This window comes from Salvelinus alpinus, chromosome 22 (genome assembly GCF_045679555.1).
Source record: "Salvelinus alpinus chromosome 22, SLU_Salpinus.1, whole genome shotgun sequence".
In the NCBI taxonomy this organism is placed as follows: Eukaryota; Metazoa; Chordata; class Actinopteri; order Salmoniformes; family Salmonidae; genus Salvelinus; species Salvelinus alpinus.
The window spans coordinates 30038259-30058570 of record NC_092107.1 but is presented as its reverse complement, the minus strand read 5'-3'; the positions used below and the strand labels follow the sequence as shown (position 1 = coordinate 30058570).

At 43.1% G+C, this 20312-nt stretch overlaps 1 protein-coding gene across 3 annotated transcripts in view; it reads right to left on the bottom strand.

Moving 5' to 3' along the window:
* The window catches only part of LOC139549399 (chloride channel protein 2-like), a 260342-nt gene that overhangs the window by 96303 nt on the left and 143727 nt on the right, over positions 1-20312 (bottom strand). For all 3 annotated transcript variants that reach the window (XM_071359868.1, XM_071359869.1, XM_071359870.1), the window contains exons 3-6: positions 2006-2137; positions 1113-1241; positions 900-1033; positions 193-270 (exon numbers count right to left, since the gene is read on the bottom strand). In XM_071359868.1, the coding sequence (XP_071215969.1) occupies positions 193-270; positions 900-1033; positions 1113-1241; positions 2006-2137 (473 nt within the window). The remainder of the gene's footprint in view (positions 1-192; positions 271-899; positions 1034-1112; positions 1242-2005; positions 2138-20312) is intronic.

Genomic DNA, 20312 nt, shown 5'->3' with positions numbered 1-20312 from the left:
ACTTCACATGTTACGTTTATATTTTTGTTCAGTGTATATTAAGCTACCCTGAAGCAGCAGAGCATATATCGCCAAGACTTGCATTATTAATTTCTTAATGATTGGTTTAACATATTTCTGCATGGTGTTTCCTTTCTGAAAGATCACATTGATACCAATGTGGTAACTTGTGTGTGTCCAAGTGTGGTTTACCTCGTAGATTCCACCAAACAGAGACATGAATTTGCTGAGGAGTGCAGCACACAGACTGGCAATGTGAACAAACGGACCCTAGAGAGAGAGGGAGAGAGAATCACTTGTGAATGATTTCCTAAAAACTTCAGTGTATCATTGATTAATCTCAGCTCTTTCAAGACTTTCCTAAGCAGATTTAAATTCTGTTGTATTCATCCCCCCCTCCTCCCTCCTTCATCCCCCTCTCCTCTCCACCCTCCTTCATCCCCCTCTCCTCTCCACCCTCCTTCATCCCCCTCTCCTCTCCTTATCCCCCTCCACTGTCCTCCCTCTCCACTGTGACCAACAGGGTGGCCTGAGTGCAACGTGTGTGGCTGTATGACAGGGACACAGAACATGTGTAACCACAACCCTCTGTGTGCTTCACTGTAAGAACCCCTTGTCCTATGAATCACAGATATATTGATTGATTTAGGAGTCTTCATGCCACATTGCGTCTGCTGGCTGTCAAATGGAGTGTGTCTGCATAACTAGTGGAACAGACAGCAACAAGTGACAACTACCCAAACTCACACAAGCCTGACTGTGAGAAGAGGATGTGTGTGCGTCAAAAGACAGAGGTGAGAAGAATGTTAACCGAGCGCGCGTGCACGTGTGTGTACTGTGTGTGTGTACTGTGTGTAGAGAGTGTGTGTGTGTAGAGAGTGTGTGTGTGTGAGTGTTACCTCCTTGCCCAGAGGCATGCCACTGCCCAGGGCACAGGTGAGACCGATGACTTTGGCCACAAAGGTTTTAAAGGTGAGGTATTCTTTCAGCACTACACCCCTCAGAATGGTCTTCATCTCTGGGATACCTGAACCTAGAGGGGGAGAGGGGGTTATGGTGCTCTGATGCAGTCAGTCAGTCAGTCAGTCAGTCAGTGTATGTGTGTGTCTTACCTACGGCCTGTGGGGCCAGTATCTGTGTGAAGCCAGCTGAGAAGGTGATGAGCACCACAGGGTAGGTGACCCAGGCCAGGTACTGGAGAAACACATTACTCTCCAGGCCTCCGTACATCCACTTCTGTGCTGTGGACACACACACACACCAATATCAACTTGATGTCAATCAGAAAGTAAAAGTATATCCAATATATAAATCGTGAGAAAATATATGAAATCGTGAGAATTGCAATACATATGGTATTGGCAGTATCGTGATAATATCGTATTGTGAGGTCCCTGGCAATTCCCAGCCCTACTCATGAGTACAGCGACAAAACATTTGACCAAAGTAGAACCCGCAGGACTCCTCTCCTAAAAATGACTGCTTTACATGGAGAGATCAAAAGTGTGTGTGTGTAGAAAGGGGGGGGATTTGTCTGGATGAGCGTCTTGCTTCTAGATGACTCACTACTCTTCACTTTCTCTACATACAGACTACCATCTGACACACACACACTGCAGCAATGTGTGTAAATGTGTGCTTGACTCAAGATAAAGCACATTGACACCCACACACCTTCTGAACACACATACATGCTACACACAAACACATTTTAATTCTGCAAAGATTAAATTAAACCACATTTAAGCTAATCTAACAGACACGGACTTGCATGCAGCCCTGGGAGACAGTAATCTGCACTGCAGCTCATCATGAACACACACCCTGGTTTGACGGGTGTGTGTGCGTGAACCACAGTGTCTAAGATTATCTTGAGTGTGGCTTAATGTCTTCTTTAGCTGCATGCAGGAGATGTGTCAGATTAAATGATTCAGACAGAGGGACAGTACAGCTGACTAGAGCCATCAGTAGACCAAGCAGTCTACCTCCTCCCCAACGCCCTCACCTTGTAGACAGATGGCAATAGCGAAGTCGACCACCCAGCTGACCAGAGCCATCAGTAGACCCAGGAGGATGAGGAAGATCCAGTCTTCACCAACACGAGAGATGAGGAACTTCTGACAGCGCACCGTACAGACTGGAGGGACGAGAGATACAGGTGCACACTGTTAGACGACAACAACAACACTTACTACTACAGTACCAGTGAGTCAAGTCAGTCAGAACTACAATACAAACAAACCAACACATCTTACAGACTGAGGAGAGAAGAGAAGCATTGTTAAAACTACATTACCCACCTTGGAGTCAGGACCACCATACAATGTAACCCCCTACACCCACAAGTACCCATTCGTCGATGTTCACTTTTGCACAGACACCTCTAGTCTCCTTTTACATGGGGGCTGTTTAATTCACACAGCTCTTTCTCCCATACACCCCCCCCACATATTACCTCCTCTACCATTTCTTCCCCCTATTTCCCTCGACTCACTCCTTTCCTTATTTCTCCACTCTCAAAGAGATGTCTAGCAGCAGGGGTCCCTCTAGTTCTCTACTTTAAGGACTGTCACATCAAACACGCCACACTGTCCTAACATTAGTCCTGCTCTGCTCCCCTGTCATATTATTCAGTCTTCTCTCATCTCACCAATGTACTAAACCACACTAATGCTACTTTACCACACTACAAGATTCTGTCAGATGAAAGGGAGAATATAAAAAATGATAAAATATACGCTCTTCTTTCTGTATCCCCCTCTTCCTCCCTCTTTCTTTTCCTTCTCATCTAAAGTATTATTACTCTCCCCATTTGTCCCTCCACTTTCTTCCTCCTCTATATTACGGCCTGTGTGTGCTATTGTATAGGGCAACAGGTTGTAATGTTGATGACATGGAATTAGGTGTATATCATTAATACGCAGATAGCACATGTAATGGAATAGGGTCCTTGAAGTGGACGTGTAGGGGTGGATTTGGGACAGAAAGGAGCAGACATGGCAATATATTGAATATTGTGTGGCGCAGGATGGCGACAGAGCAACATGCGTGTTTTTAGCACACTACACACACACTCTCCAATCAACACCTTCACAGTCTAACACACAAGCACACACACAGCTTATAAGCAGTGAGAAACACTTTGTGTGTGTTGCATCATCTCGCCCACGGCCCAGCTGTGTTCTAAGATCCCCTTCTGTTCTCTAGTCAGCATGTGTGAGAGTGTTTTGCGAGATGTGTGCGTTTGTCACGGTTTACATTAAAAAATGGTCATTTAGCAGACGCTCTTAGAGCGACTAACAAGAGCAATTAGGGTTAAGTGCCTTGCTCAAGGACACAGAGATTTTTAATCTAGTTGGCTTGGGGATTCGAACCAGTGACCTTTTGGTTACTGTCCCAATCCTCTTAACCACTAGGCTACCTGCCGCTGTCTGTGTGTGTTTGCATGTGTGTGTGCGAGAGCATGTTCATGCAAACATACAGTACCAGTCAAAAGTTTGGAAACACCAACTCATTCCATGGTTTTTCTTTATTTTGACTATTTTCTACATTGTAGAATAATAGTGAAGACATCAAAACTGAAATAACACAAGGAATCATGTAGTAACCAAACAATTTTTTAAATCAAAATATATTTTATATTTGAGATTCTTCAAAGTAGCCACCCTTTGCTTTGATGACAGCTTTGCACACTCTTGGCATTCTCTCAACCAGCTTCATGAGGTAGTCATCTGGAATGCATTTCAATTAACAGGTGTGCCTTCTTAAAAGTTAATTTGTGGAATTTCTTAACTTTGTAATGTGTTTGAGCCAATCAATTGTGCTGTGACAAGGTAGGGGGGTATACAGAATATAGCCCTATTTGGTAAAAGACCAAGTCCATATTATGGCAAGAACAGCTCAAATAAGCAAAGAGAAACGGCAGTCTATCATTACTTTAAGACATGAAGGTCAGCCAATGCGGAACATTTCAAGAACTTTGAACATTTCAAGTGCAGTCGCAAAAACCATCAAGCGCTGTGTTGAAACTGTCTCTCATGAGGACTGCCACAAGAAAGAAAGACCCAGAGTTACCTCTGCTGCAGAGGATAAGTTCATTAGTTACCAGCCTCAGAAATTGCAGCCCAAATAAATGCTTCACATAGTTCAAGTAACAGACATCTCAACATCAACTGTTCAGAGGAGACTGCGTGAATCAGGCCTTCATGGTCGAATTGCTGCAAAGAAACAACTACTAAAGGACACCAATAAGAAGAACAGACTTGCTTGGGCCAAGAAACACGAGCAATGGACATTAGACCTGTGGAAATCTGTCCATTGGTCTGATGAGTCCAAATTTGAGATTTTTGGTTCCAACCGCCGTGTCTTTGTATGACGCAGAGTAGGTGAACGGATGATCTCCACATGTGTGGTTCCCACCATGAAGCATGGAGATAGAGGTAGGTGAGATGGTGTTTTCTGGTGACACTGTCAGTGATGTATTTAGAATTCAAGGCACACTTAACCAGCATGGCTACCACAGCATTCTGAAGCGATACACCTTTCCACCTGGTTTGTGCTTAGTGGAACTATCATTTGTTTTTCAACAGGACAATGTCCCAAAACACACCTCTAGGCTGTGTAAGGGCTATTTGACTTCGAAGGAGAGTGATGGAGTGCTGCATCAGATGACCTGGCTTCCACAATCATCCAACCTCAACCCAATTGTGATGGTTTGCGATGAGTTGGAGCGTAGAGTGAAGGAAAAGAAGCCAACAAGTGCTCAGCATGTGGGAACTCCTCCAGGACTGTTGGAAAAGCATTCCTCATGAAGCTGGTTGAGAGAATGCCAAGAGTCTGCAAAGCTGTCCTCAAGGCAAAGGGTGGCTACTTTAAAGAATCTCAAATATATGTTGAATTGTTTAGCACATTATTCCATATGTGTTATTTCATAGTTTTTATGTCTTCACAATTCTACAATGTAGAAAATTGTCAAAATAAAGGAAAACCCTTGAATGAGTACGTGTGTCCAAACTTCTGACTGGTACTGTACATGTACACTGAACAAAAATAAACTCATCACGTAACAATTTCAACGATTTTACTTAGTTACAGGTCATACGGAAATCAGTCAATTTAAATAAATTAGGCCATAATCTGTGGATTTCACGACTGGGAATACAGATATGCATCTGCTGGTCACAGATACCTTTAAAAAAAAAAGTAAGGGCGTGGATCAGAAAACCAGTCAGTATCTGGTCTGATCACCATTTGCCTCATCCAGCATGACAAATCTCCTTCGCATAGAGTTGATGAGGCTCTTGATTGTGGCCTGTGGAATGGTTTCCCACTGAAGTCGGTTACGATGCCGAACTGCAGCCAGGTCAAGACCCTGGTGAGAACGACGAGCATGCAGATGAGCTTCCCTGAGGCTGTTTCTGACAGTTTGTGCAGAAATTCTTCGCTTGTGCAAACCCACAGTTTCATCAGCTGTCTGGCTCGTCTCAGACCATCCCGCAGGTGAAGAAGCCAGATGTGGAGGTCCTGGGCTGGTGTGGTTGCACATGGTCTACGGCTGTGAGGCCGGTAGGATGTACTGCCAAATTCTCTAAACAACGTTTGAGGCATCTTATAGTAGAGAAATTAACATTACATTCTCTGGCAACAGCTCTGGTGGACATTCCTGCAGTCAGCATGTCAATTGCACACTCCCTCAAAACTTGAGACATCTGTGGTATTGTGTTGGGTGACAAAACTGCAAATTTTAGAGTGCCCAGCACAAGGTACACCTGTGTAATGATTATGCTGTTTAATCATCTTCTTGATATGCCACACCTGTCAGCTGGATGTATTATCTTGGCAAATGAGAAATGCTCACTAACAGTGTGTGTGTTCCAACCAGCAACAGCTGTAATCTTGTCTGGTCTCTGAGCAGTAATGTGGTTAGCTCCGTCTGTGCTGCTATGACTCACTGGTTTTCCTGGGGTACACAGTACACACCTTACAACACTTACCTGTTTCATTCTTTATGGCAGGCAATAACCTGCATGCTATTTCCCTCCATCCCTCTCCTCTTTTTTTAATTCACCCCATCCTGTCTCCACCCTTCCCTTCTCACCATCTCATCACTCTTCAAACCACAGCTTTAACTTTTCTTTCATTACTCTCATCCTTTTTTCTTTTCTACCTTCTATCTCTTCGTATTTGACTTCCTCTCCTTACTGGTATTTTCTTTTCTTTCTTTCTCCCTCTTTCCACTTTACTTTTCCATTTCTTCTCTGTCACTAGTTTCTTTACTTCTCCATCTCCTCTCCTGTCTCCCTTGGACTATCCTTTAGCCTTATTTTTTTCACTTTCTCTCTCTCCTTCCCTCTTTCTGGCTCTAGCAATAACACCCACATACCTGCTGAGACTAACTTAGGTCGTCTTGGATACAGAATGTGTCCGCTTCCAGCGCCAAGCACTTAATGGCTGAGTGAGAATGAATGAGTGAAGATAAACAAGTGAGAGAAAGGAAAGAGTGAACACAGTGAGTAAATGAGTATGGGCAAAAGGGAAAATAAGACACCAATTGTGAATACGCCGTACCGACAGAATACGGAACATTACCCACCCCAATCAAATTACCCATCTCATTTTTTATGCAAGGTGATAGTTTACTAAAGCAAAAATAACCTACATTATAAATGTTCCATTCTGCAGTCATTCCAATAAGGCGTATCAGAGGTAGGGTGCATACATTAAATGCTCATACATAAGAAAGATTTTATTAGCTAGGCCTGCTTGGCTGTGTATATGACCACCGGCTAATGGAATTAGGATAGAACGGGACAGCAACCCACACCACTCAGCTCTTTAACTTTTACATATCAACTGAAGAGATAGGAGGGAAGAAGATGGAGAAAGAAAAGTGCTTGAGGGAGACAGCAAGGGGACAGGAGTTGGAAGAAAGAGGGAGCGATTCAGCAGATACTGTACATCCCCAGCCATCTCCATATTCCACTGACTGTAGTCTAACCCCTATAAAACACAACTATTTCCTCCCGGCTCCTGTCGCTCTCTCACAGCAACATCCCATAGACTGTTTCCTTATGCTAATGAGATGTGAAGGGATGGGAGGATGTTTATGTAAATGAGATGTAAACGCGGTGGATAAGTCTCAGATAAACACCTCGTTGTGTCCCTCCATCACGCCAGCATACGGGGAACGACTTACCACTGGGGAGACAACCAGCTCATGACTTCACACAGGGACGCAACTTTCACTGGGGACGGGGGGGGACATGTCCCCCCCACATTCTGAAATTGCATTTTTGTCCCCTCTAGTTTGATCATTACAATGTGATACACAAAGCGGCAACGGTGTGCTTTAGGTCCATGCGGACGCCTCAGAGCGGTCGTGTAGGCTGTTGGGAGTGTTCAGACAGACCACGTGGACATCATAGAGCGGGCTGACAGGCTGTGTGAAGGCAAAGCTTCTGGAAGGCTGGCTGGACCAGCATGGGAGAGTTGAGCATAATTCAGTGTGTATGAGTTGCGCTTTTTCACAGTTGTAATAGAAAGCAGATCAGAAACTGGCTACTCTTTAGTTGACTGATGTAGCTGGCAAGGTAACTGCTGTTTAACTTAACAGAAAAAACTAAACTAGTGTTTATTTGCTGTGCTGAGCTAGTATTGTAACTGACATGTTAGGTTAGCTAATGTATCATCCCCTCTCGACTGAGGTGAATGAATAAGCTACGCTAGCTAGTAGCTACTACAGCCAGGTCAGCTCTAGCCTCTAGTTCTGTCAGATAGATAGCGATATGAGGTGGCTGTTATTACTAACAGCGGTTGTTTGTATGGACATGTTTTGCAGCCTTTGTTTAGTCCCGTTTCAACAGAAGTAAATGAACTTGGCTAGCTTTCGCCAGTTGATATACAGTTAGCGAGAGTGCTGGCCAAAAGTTAGCAAATGTAGTTATTCTTTTTGCCTCAATCACACTAGAACTGAATCAAATGATGAAACCATTTGCCAAACGATTGAAGATTGATATGGTACGTTTTTTTAGTGCAACATGGGTTTTTATTAGTTAGTATGGCAATGTAACATTATCGATCTGTCAGTTTCCCTAGCTAATTCCCTACTTTCACACTGACCCAGTAATAAACAGCTCTAACATTACAGGCTTCACTGTCATGGTGCAGAGTAGATGTCTGTGTGGGACTGATTTCTTCATCCCACTCCTGTCTGCACCCGCAGCTTTTCATACCGCACCCGCTGGCTTTCTGTCCAACTCCCACCCAAACCCAACCGCAGGCCTGCAATGTTATTTTAGGAATATGTGACACACTTCACTTGCCAGCCATGGTCCCAATAATTTTTCCTATAGGTAATATGAATTGCATAAAAATAACTTAAGAAATAGGCTAAATTACCAGAGATTCTCACATGGCCCTGATATTGTATTACTGTGCTAAAGCAGCCAATATGCTAGACGTAGTTTGAAGCGAGCAGAGTTGGAGACTTGCACATTCTCTTGAGCTATTTTTGTAGCATACCTTTTAGGAGTGGGAAGCTTTTCAGATGGAGAAATATGGTGATCAATATTTATGGCCTATTTCTAGGCAATGTAGTAAACTATAGCCGAATGATAGGCCTATTTAGGAAGTATATTTCCTTAGAAGGAAAACTGTTCAGTGCTTCTCTGCCTATGCATAGGCTATAGCCTACTCTATTTAATTGAGACCACATGTGCACCTGATCTCGCAGGTATGGCTACTGAACTGGCAGCAGCAAGAATGATGACAGCGACACTTTTGACCTTTTACAAAGGCCTATAGGATATAGCCTACCTTTAAGGAGGACAATTTGCAGGCAGGAGACAAATAAATGGGATATCAATGCTTATTGAAAATGAAAAGGCTTAACCCTCACTCACCATAGTACCCTAACCTATGTGCTTGTTGTGCATTTTCCTTTTCAATTATACAACTTTTTGATTGCACTTTGACATGTTGCTTGAGCACCCTCCACAGTCTAATCATATTTAAGTTAACTGCCACGTTATTCTCCGCCAATGTATGCAGCTTACTCTATTTCATTGAGACCACACATACTAGGCGCACTTGAACTCTCACGCCAAACTAGGAGAGGTAGGCTACTGAAGTTGAAGCAGTGAATTGTGAGTGTGTGAATAATGTGAAAAAGATGTGCTTTTAATACAATAGGTAGGCTAACGCATACAAAGCAGAAAGAGGACAATCTCCAAATAATCTGTGGGACAAGAAAAATACAATATTTTCATCCCGAAGTTATGTCTGATCGCCCGTGCACAGTCAGTATACAACAAATATGCTCATCATGTCTTAGCAGGATCAGATTTTTTATTTAACCTTTATTTAACTAGGCAAGTCAGTTAAAGAACAAATTCTTATTCACAATGATGGCCTAGGAACAGTGGGTTAATTGCCTTGTTCAGGGGCAGAACGACAGATTTTTACCTTGTCATCTCGGGGATTTGATCTAGCAACCTTTCGGTTACTAGCCCAACGCTCTAACCACTAGGCTACCTGCCGCCCCAGATGCTGATAGGGGTCCCAGCAGGGTCAGACAGGCAGGGAAGACCAGTCTATGGAGCTCAGGTGAATTTTGCAGTATATTAACAACATCAGTGAATGATACAAAGTTCCATCTGGAATTGATGGGTAGACCTACATTAGCTACAGCATAGCAGATTAGACTCAAAGCTTCAGTCTGGGACCTGGGAATAACTGTCATTTCAATGATTGAACCATTGATTCTAGTCTTGTCACTCTGGCCTTGGCCTAACACACCCAAAACCAATAATGAATGTTTCACTAAGATCCTAAAGCTGAGTGGGGTGTATTGGTTTGTGGCGCTTCAGAGTGGTGAACCCCTAGGGATAGGACGGGGCTACCCAGCATATTTGTGTGCAATTTAAAAAATACCTCTACAGCACAATTTGGCCTATGAGATTAATTACAGTGCATTCGGAAATTATTCACACCCCTTAACTTTTCACATTTTGTTAAGTTACAGCCTTATTTCAAAATTGATGAAATACATAAAAATCTTCAATCTACACACAATACCCAATACCCATTTTTTGAAAAGGTATAAAAAACTAAAAACACCTTATTTACATAAGTATTCAAACACTGCTATGAGACTCGAAATTAAGCTCAGGTGCAACCTGTTTCCATAGATCATCCTTGAGATGTTTCTACAACTTGATTGGAGTCCACTTGTGGTAAATTCAAATGATCGGACATGATTTGGAAAGGCACACACATGTCTATATAAGGTCCCACAGTTGACAGTGCATGTCAGAGCAAAAACCAAGCCATGAGGTTGAAGGAATTGTCCGTAGAGCTCCGAGACAGGATTATGTCGAGGCACAGAGATCTGGGGAAGGGTACCAAAACATTTTTGCAGCATTGAAGGTCCCCAAGAACAAAGTGGCCTTTATCATTCTTAAATGGAAGAAGTTTGAAACCACCAAAACTCTTCCTAGAGCTGGCCACCCGGCCAAACTGAGCAATTGGGGGAGAAGGGCCTTGGTCAGGGAGGTGACCAAGAACCTGATGGTCACTCTGACAGAGCACCAGAGTTCCTCTGTGGAGATCGGAGAACCTTCCAGAAGGACAAACATCTCTGCAGCACTCTACCAATCAGGCCTTTTATGGTAGAGTGGCCAGACAGAAGCAACTCCTCAGTAAAAGGCATGACAGTCTGCTTGGAGTTTTCCAAAAGGCACCTAAAGGACTCTGACCATGAGAAACAAGACTCTCTGGTCTGATGAAACCAAGATTGAACTCTTTGGCCTAAATGCCAGGAGTCAAGTCTGGAGGAAAACCTGGCACCATCCCTACGGTGAAGCATGGTGGTGGCAGCCTCATGCTGTGGGGATGTTTTTCAATGGATGGGACTGGGAGACTAGCATACAGCCAAGACAACGCAAGAGTGGCTTCGGGACAAGGCTCAATGTCCTTGAGTGGCCCAGCCAGAGCCAGGACTTGAACATCTCTGAAGAGACCTGAAAATTGCTGTGCAGCAACACTCCCCATCCAACCTGACAGAGCTTGAGAGGATATGTAGAGAATAATGTGAGAAACTCCCAAAATACATGTGTGCCAAGCTTATAGCTGCCAAACGTGATTCAAAGTACCGAATATATATATATATACAGTGGGGAGAACAAGTATTTGATACACTGCCGATTTTGCAGGTTTTCCTACTTACAAAGCATGTAGAGGTCTGTAATTTTTATCATAGGTACACTTCAACTGTGAGAGACGGAATCTAAAACAAAAATACAGAAAATCACATTGTATGATTTTTAAGTAATTAATTTGCATTTTATTGCATGACATAAGTATTTGATACATCAGAAAAGCAGAACTTAATATTTGGTACAGAAACCTTTGTTTGCAATTACAGAGATCATATGTTTCCTGTAGTTCTTGACCAGGTTTGCACACACTGCAGCAGGGATTTGGCCCACTCCTCCATACAGACCTTCTCCAGATCCTTCAGGTTTCGGGGCTGTCGCTGGGCAATACAGACTTTAAGCTCCCTTAAAGTGACTAACAGAAATTGAATAATGTGTCCCTGAACAAAGGTGGGGGTCAAAATCAAAAGTAACAGTCAATGTAGCTGGTGGCCATACCAGATACTAAGTTCTGCAGTGCATCTCCTCCTCATGGACTGCACCAGATTTGCCAGTTCTTGCTGTGAGGTGTTACCGCACTCTTCCACCAATGCACCTGCAAGTTCCCGGACATTTCTGGGGGGAATGGCCCTAGCCCTAGCCCTCACCCTCCGATCCAACAGGTCCCAAACGTGCTCAATGGGATTGAGATCCGGGCTCTTCGCTGACCATGGCAGAACACTGACATTCATGTTTTGCAGGAAATCACGCACAGAACGAGCAGTATGGCTGGTGGCATTGTTATGCTGGAGGGTCATGTCAAGATGAGCCTGCAGGAAGGGTACCACATGAGGGAGGAGGATGTCTTCCCTGTAACGCACAGAGTTGAGATTGCCTGCAAAGACAACAAGCTCAGTCCGATTATGCTGTGACACACCGCATGACGGACCCTCTACTTCCAAATCGATCCCGTTCCAGAGTACAGGCCTCGGTGTAACGCTCATTGCTTCGACAATAAACGCGAATCCGACCATCACCCCTGGTGAGACAAAACCGTGACTCATCAGTGAACAGCACTTTTTGCCAGTCCTGTCTGGTCCAGTGACGGTGGGTTTGTGCCTATGGGTGACGTTGTTGCCGGTGAGGACCTGCCTTACAACAGGCCTACAAGCCCTCAGTCCAGCCTCTCTCAGCCTATTGCGGACAGTCTGAGCACTGATGGAGGGATTGTGCGCAGTTGTTGTTGCCATCCTGTACCTGTCCCGCAGGTGTGATGTTCGGATGTACTGATCCTGTGCAGGTGTTACACATGGTCTGCCACTGCGAGGACGATCAGCTATCCGTCCTGTCTCCCTGTAGGGCTGTCTTAGGCGTTTCACAGTACGTACATTGCAATGTATTGTCCTGGTCATATCTGCAGTCCTCATGCCTCCTTGCAGCATGCCTAAGACACGTTCACGCAGATGAGCAGGGACCCTGGGCGTCTTTCTTTTGGTGTTTTTCAGAGTCAGTAGAAAGGCCTCCTTAGTGTCCTAAGTTTTCATAACTGTGACCTTAATTGCCTACCATCTGTAAGCTGTTAGTGTCTTAACGACCGTTCCACAGGTGCATGTTCATTAATTGTTTATGGTTTATTGAACAAGCATGGGAAACAGTGTTTAAACCATTTACAATGAAGATCTGTGAAGTTATTTTGGATTTTTATGAATCATCTTTGAAAGACAGGGTCCTGAAAAAGGGGCGTTTCTTTTTTTGCTGAGTTTACACACACACACACTTGCAAAAGTATTCATCCCACTTAGCATTTTTCCTATTTTGTTGCATTACAACCTGTAATTTAAATGAATTTTTATTTGGATTTCATGTAATGGACATACACAAAATAGTCCAAATTGGTGAAGTGAAATGAAAAACATAACATGTTTAAAAAAATTATTTAAAAATAAAACGGAAAAGTGGTGCATGCCTATGTATTCACCCCCTTTGCTATGAAGCCCCTAAATAAGATCTGGTGCAACCAATTACCTTTAGAAGTCACATAATTAGATAAATAAAGTCCACCTGTGTGCAATTTAAGTGTCACATGATCTGTCACATGATCTCAGTATATATACACCTGTTCTGAAAGGCCCCAGATACTGCACCACTAAGCAAGGGGGACCACCAAGCAAGCGACACCATGAAGACCAAGGAGCTCTCCAAACAGGTCAGGGACAAAGTGGGGGAGAAGTACAGATCAGGGTTGGGTTATAAAAAAATATCCGAAACTTTTAACATCCCACGGAGTACCATTAAATCCATTATTAAAAAATGGAAAGAATATGGCACCACAGCAAACCTGCCAAGAAAGGTCCGCCCACCAAAAGTCACAGACCAGGCAAGGAGGGCATTAATCAGAAAGGCAACAAAGAGAGCAAAGATAACCCTGAAGGAGCTGCAAAGCTCCCCAGTGGAGGTTGGAGTATCTGTCCATAGGACCACTTTAAGCCATACACTCCACAGAGCTGGGCTTTACGGAAGAGTGGCCAGAAAAAAAGCCATTGCTTCAAGAAAAAAATAAGCAAACACGTTTGGTGTTTACCGAAACATATAGAAGAATGTACTGTGGTCAGATGAGACATAAATGTTGCTTTTTGGCCATCAAGGAAAACGCTATGTCTGCGCAAACCCAACACCTCTCATCACCCCGAGAACACCACCCCCACAGTGAATTATGGTGGTGGCAGCATCATGCTGTGGGGTTGTTTTTCATCAGCAAGGACTGGGAAACTGGTCAGAATTGAAGGAATGATGGATGGCGCTAAAAACAGGGAAATTCTTGAGGGAAACCTGTTTCAGTCTTCCAGAGATTTAAGACTGGGACGGATGTTCACCTTCCAGCAGGACAATGACCCTAAGATACTGCTAAAGCAACGCTCAAGTTCAGTTTTTTTGTCTTATTCCTTGTTTGTTTCACAACAAAAAATATTTTTCATCTTCAAAGTGGTAGGCATGTTGTGTAAATCAGATGATACAAACCCCCCAAGAATCTATTTTAATTCCATTTTGTAGCAACAAAAAAGGAAAAATGCCAAGGGGGGTGAATACATTCGCAAGCCACTGTGTGTGTGTGTATATATATATAGAGAGAGACGGCATCTAAAACAAAAATCCAGAAAATCACACACACACATGGTTAGGACATCTACTTTGTGCATGACACAAGTAATTTTTCCAACAATTGTTTACAGACAGATCATTTCACTTATAATTCACTGTATCACAATTCCAGTCGGTCAGAAGTTTACATACACTAAGTTGACTGTGCCTTTAAACAGCTTGGAAAATTTCACACAATTATGTTATGGCTTTAAAAGCTTCTGATAGGCTAATTGACATCATTTGAGTCAATTGATGGTGTACCTGTGGATGTATTTCAAGGGCTACCTTGAAACTCAGTGCCTCTTTGCTTGACATCATGGGAAAATCAAAAGAAATCAGCAAAGACCTCAGAAAATAAATTGTAGACCTCCACAAGTCTGGTTCATCCTTGGGAGCAATTTCTAATTACCATGTTCATCTGTACAAACAATAGTACACAAGTATAAACACGATGGAACCAAGCAGCCGTCATACCGCTCAGGAAGGAGACGCGTTCTGTCTCCTAGAGATGAACGTACTTTGGTGCAAAAAGTACAAATCAATCCTAGAACAGCAAAGGACCTTGTGAAGATGCTGGAGAAAACAGGTACAAAAGTATCTATATCCACAGTAAAACGAGACCTATATCGACATAACCTGAAAGGCCGCCCAGCAAGGAAGAAGCCACTGCTCCAAAACCACCATAAAAAAGCCAGACCCACGGTTTGCAACTGCACATGGGGACAAAGATCGTACTTTTTGGAGAAATGTCCTCTGGTCTGATGAAACAAAAATAGAACTGTTTGGCCATAATGACCATCGTTATGTTTGGAGGAAAAAGGGGGAGGCTTGCAAGCCGAAGAACAACATCCCAACCGTGAAGCACGGGGGTGGCAGCCTCATGTTATGGGGGTGCTTTACTGCAGGAGGGACTGGTGCACTTCACAAAATAGATGGCATCATGAAGCAACATCTCAAGATATCAGTCAGGAAGTACCAGTGGGACGCTAGCGTTGACAACAGCCAGTGAATTTGCAGGGCGCCAAATTCAAAACAACAGAAATCCCATAATTAAATTCTCAAACATACAAGTATCATACACCATTTTAAAGATAAACTTCTTGTAAATCCAACCACAGTGTCCGATTTCAAAAAGGCTTTACTGCGAAAGCACACCATGCGATTATGTTAGGTCAGCACCTAGTCACAGAAAACCATACAGCCATTTTTCCAGCCAAAGAGAGGAGTCATAAAAAGCAGAAATAGAGATAAAATATATCACTAACCTTTGATGATCTTCACAGATGGACTTCATGTTACACAATACATGTATGTTTTGTTCGATAAAGTTAATATTTATATCCAAAAATCTCAGTTTACATTGGTGCGTTATGTTCAGAAATGCATTGTCTCAAACAAACATCCGGTGAAAGTGCAGATAGCCACATCAAATTACAGAAATACTCATCATAAACATTGATAAATGATACAAGTGTTAAACATATGAATAAAGATAAACTTCTCCTTAATGCAACCGCTGTGTCAGATTTCAAACAGGCTTTACGGCGAAAGCACACTTTGGGATTATGTTAGGTCTGCTCCTAGCCACAGAAAAACATACAGCCATTTTCCTACCAAGGAGAGGTGTCACAAAAGTCAGAAATAGCATTAAAATGAATCACTTACCTTTGATGATCTTCATCTGGTGGCACTCCTAGGTCTCCATGTTAGACAATAAATGTTTGTTTTGTTCGATAATGTCTCTCTTTATGACCAAAAACCTCCTTTTTGTTTGTGCATTTTGTCCGGTAACCCGAATGCTCAAGGCGCGAATGCTCAAGTCCAGACGAAAAGTTTTTAAAAAGTAATATTAAAGTTAGTAGAAACATGCCAACGATGTTTAAAATCAATCATCCGGTTGTTTTTGTCATAAATAATATTTCAACCGAACAAAAGCTTCGTCAATAGAAAAAGAGAAACAAGAAAGGCACGTTCCCGACCAGGCGCAGGACTCATGGCTGGAAATTTCCCCTGGCCACTGATTGAAAGTGCTGTATCTCCCTCATTTCTCAGAGTAAAAGCCTGAAACAATGCCTAAAGACTGGCCACATGTAGAGGAAGCCACAGAACTCGTGAACTGGGTCCTAAGTCTTTGTATGGTGGATAGGCTTTCAATGGAAAAACAGCCTTTCAAAATAATAGTACTTCTTGGTTGGATTTTCCTCGGGTTTTCGCCTGCCATATCAGTTCTGTTATACTCACAGACATTATTTTAACAGTTTTGGAAACTTTAGAATGTTTTCTATCCAAATCTACTATCTACTATTATATGCATATCCTAGCTTCTGGGCCTGAGTAGCAGGCAGTCTAATTTGGGCATGCTTTTCATCCAAAATTCCGAATGCTGCCCCCTACCCTAGTGAAGTTAAAGCTTGGTCGCGAATGGGTCTTCGAAATGGACAATGACCCCAAGCATACTTCCAAAGTTATGGCAAAATGGCTTAAGGACAACAAAGTCAAGCTATTGGAGTCACCATCACAAAGCCCTGACCTCAATCCCATAGATATTTGTGGGCAGAACTGAAAAAGCGTGGGCGAGCAAGGAGGCCTACAAACCTGACTCAGTTACACCAGCTCTGTCAGGTGGAATGGGCCAAAATTCACCCAACTTATTGTGGGAAGCTTGTGGAAGGCTACCTGAAACGTTTGACCCAAGTTAAACAATTTAAAAGCAAAGCTACCAAATACTAATTGAGTGTATGTAAACTTCTGACCCACTGGGAATTTGATTAAAGAAATAAAATATGAAATAAATCAATCTCTATTATTCTGACAGTTCACATTAAAATAAAGTGGTGATCCTAACTGACTTAAGACAGGGAATTTTTACGAGGATTAAATGTCAGGAGTTTTGAAAACCGAGTTTAAATGTATTTGGCTAAGGTGTATGTAAACTTCCGACTTTAACTGTAGTTTACTTTATTGGGGGCTCGCCTTGGATCGAAGGTTGGTTCCTAGACATTTTGGTGTATAGTATTTTTTGCATTATGATGGGTTAATGCTAATTAGGATGCACTTTGGTTGGTATTCACTGCCTAGTCTTATAAGTGTTTGGTATAGTGCCTTAAGAGACGTATCAGTGATTTTGGTTGTCCTGTGACATCAAACAGATGCGTTGCCTGGAAAAGTATGCCAGTGGGCCTAATACTAGTGTTAAGCTAACTGGTATGAGCATTGTGTTTGGTAAACTTGCCACTGTGGTGGAGAGGGACATTGGTTAGTTTCCAGGCCCTGGCTGGAAACTCTTGCTCTACTTGCTGTTGGGACATCGGTCCGAGGAGGTGAGTACAATCGGTTGTAGTACCATTTGCTACCCGGAGCTATAGCCTTTCTGTTTATTTTTGTGTTGTGTCCATGGACAGAGCAGTTGTCTCGGGGACACATCCATGGCTTGGGGGAAATCCACCAGCGTGCTGCGTTTTTTCCCCCCATGCCAGCGGGCTACAGTGCGCAAGAAGACTAGGGTTGTAGGATCTCCTGTGGTGCCCAGTGTGATTGGCGCTTCTCTTGTTGTGGTCCGGTCTGGTGTGCTCAGTAGAGGGGCAGAGATTGGTTGCAGTTACTTGTGACTATGGCGTCTAATGTAGATGAGTTCATTCGCGTTCCATCACAGGAACTGTTAGAATGATGTACTAAAGAACAGCTGTTGAATATCGCTGAACACTATGTTGAAATGAGTGATAAATGTCAAAAAAAGTATGTTAGGTATTGAAGGCCAATCTGATAGTGGTATACTTGTAGGTACCACTGGGGCAGAATTGTTTGAGGCGTCACTACAGACCCGGGTTCGATCCCGGGCTGTGTCGCAACCGGCTGCGACCGGGAAACCCATGAGGCGGTGCACAATTGGCCCATCGTCTTCCAGGTTAGGGGAGGGTTTGGCTGGCTGGGATGTTCTTGTCCCATCGCACTCTAGCGACTCCTGTGGCGGACCGGGCGCATGCACGGTGACACAGTTGCCAGATGTACAGTGTTTCCTCCAACGCATTGGTGCGGCTGGCTTCCAGTTAAGCGAGCAGTGTGTTACGAAGCAGTGCGGCTTGGCAGGGTCATGTTTCAGAGGACGCATGGCTCTCAACCGTCGCCTCTCCGTTGTCCATACGGGAGTTGCAGTGATGGGACAAGACTAACTAACAATTGGATATCACGAAATTTGGGGTAAAGACAAAATAAAAGGAATTGGAATTTAAACAGGATTTGGCACGTGCTAAAATCAAGCTGCAACAAGAGCGGCTAGAATTGGTTAGGGAAGGAAAGCTTTCTCTTTACTTTGGGAAGGTGACCCTGATTTACCTAGGGGTTGCTCCTTTCTCGGTTGTGCACCGGACACATTTGATATTGGTGGAAACTTATGGCTGTTGTCAATTTAATGAGAAGGACCCTGAGATGTTATTTTTATTGTTTGAGTGTGTTGCTTATGCTAGGAGTTGGCCTGATTATGATCGCACTTTAATGTTGCAGTGTGTTTACTAGTAAAGTGCTGGAAGCAAATTCCGCTCTTGGTGTAGCTGACAGTGTTAAGGTTAAAATGGCTGTTACAGGTTTATGAATTGGTTCCTGTGGCTTACCACCAATGATATTGAACTTTAAAACAGGGCTGATAAACACTCATGTTGAGTTTGTGCGAGATCTTCAGTTTAATTGCTGGTGTTCCGTCTCTGCGTTTATGACTTTTGACAGACAAGTATGTTTTGACTCACAAAAGTGGCTTTGCAGAGCACCGTATTCGGAGTGAGTGGGGACGTTCTGAGAGATTTGAGCCTCGCCCACCAAGATAGTCTGGTTCACGGGAAGAGATTAATTCATCTAGGGTTGAGCCTGGCTCCCGTGGTAAAGCGGACTTCAGTCAAGTGTCACTACTGAGTTCAGGTCATTGGAAAAACGAATGTCCTGTTCAGGGCTAAGGGTACATTTTTGTGATCCATCGATATGACATTTTTGGCCGATACCAATATTTTCCTTGCCAAAAAACCTGATACCGATAAACGATATTTAACATTTTAGCGGCCTTTTAAGCATTCTAGTACAGTTAAATAGTTAACACACACACAGTGGTCTAAGGCACTGCATCTCAGTGCTAGAGGAGTCACTACAGTCCCTGGTTCGAATCCAGGCGGTATCACATCTGGCCGTGATTGGGAGTCCCATAGGGCGTCGTCCGGGGTAGGTCATCATTGTAAATAAAAATGTGTTCTTAACTGGACTTGCCTAGTTAAATAAAAGGTGACACACACAAAAGTTATTTTGTTGGCATTTACAGTGGGGCAAAAAAGTATTTAGTCAGCCACCAATTGTGCAAGTTCTCCCACTTAAAAAGATGAGAGAGGCCTGTAATTTTCATCATAAGTACACTTCAACTATGACAGACAAAATGAGAAAAAAAATCCAGAAAATCACATTGTAGGATTTTTTATGAATTTATTAGCAAATTATGGTGGAAAATAAGTATTTTCCACCATAATATGTCTCTGTTACCAGTAAAACATAATCAAAACCTATTTCTTTCACTTACTTACTGTGCTGTTTCGTTGTTCATTTTTTCAGTCGTTTCATTCTCAATCATGATTTCTATGGAACGCCGTTTGGGTCTCTGCTGGTCATAAAAAAAGCTAACTAGCTCATGGATGCAAACAATGTTCTTCCCCAAAAACATAGCAAAACAACACTCTGTTTCAGTAGCTATAGTTAGCTAGCTAACTATATAGCTAGGTGTCATCTAAAATAACCCTAATTTTTAACAGTTCTTATTTGATTAATGGTGGTCGGACTCATCTGTGAAGCTAGCCACAATAAGGATCTATGGCATAATTCTACTATTTGTATTCATGTGCATCACTGTCAATGACATACTTTTATTTTGAAGGCGAACTGCAAATTCCACTATTGTGCCTAATCCTTATTGTGGCTGGCTTCACAACACATAACCCGGTCCGGTTGAGCCTCACTAGCCAGATGAAGCTAGCTGGCTGCTTATAACGTTAGCTTTGGGCAACAGGGTTA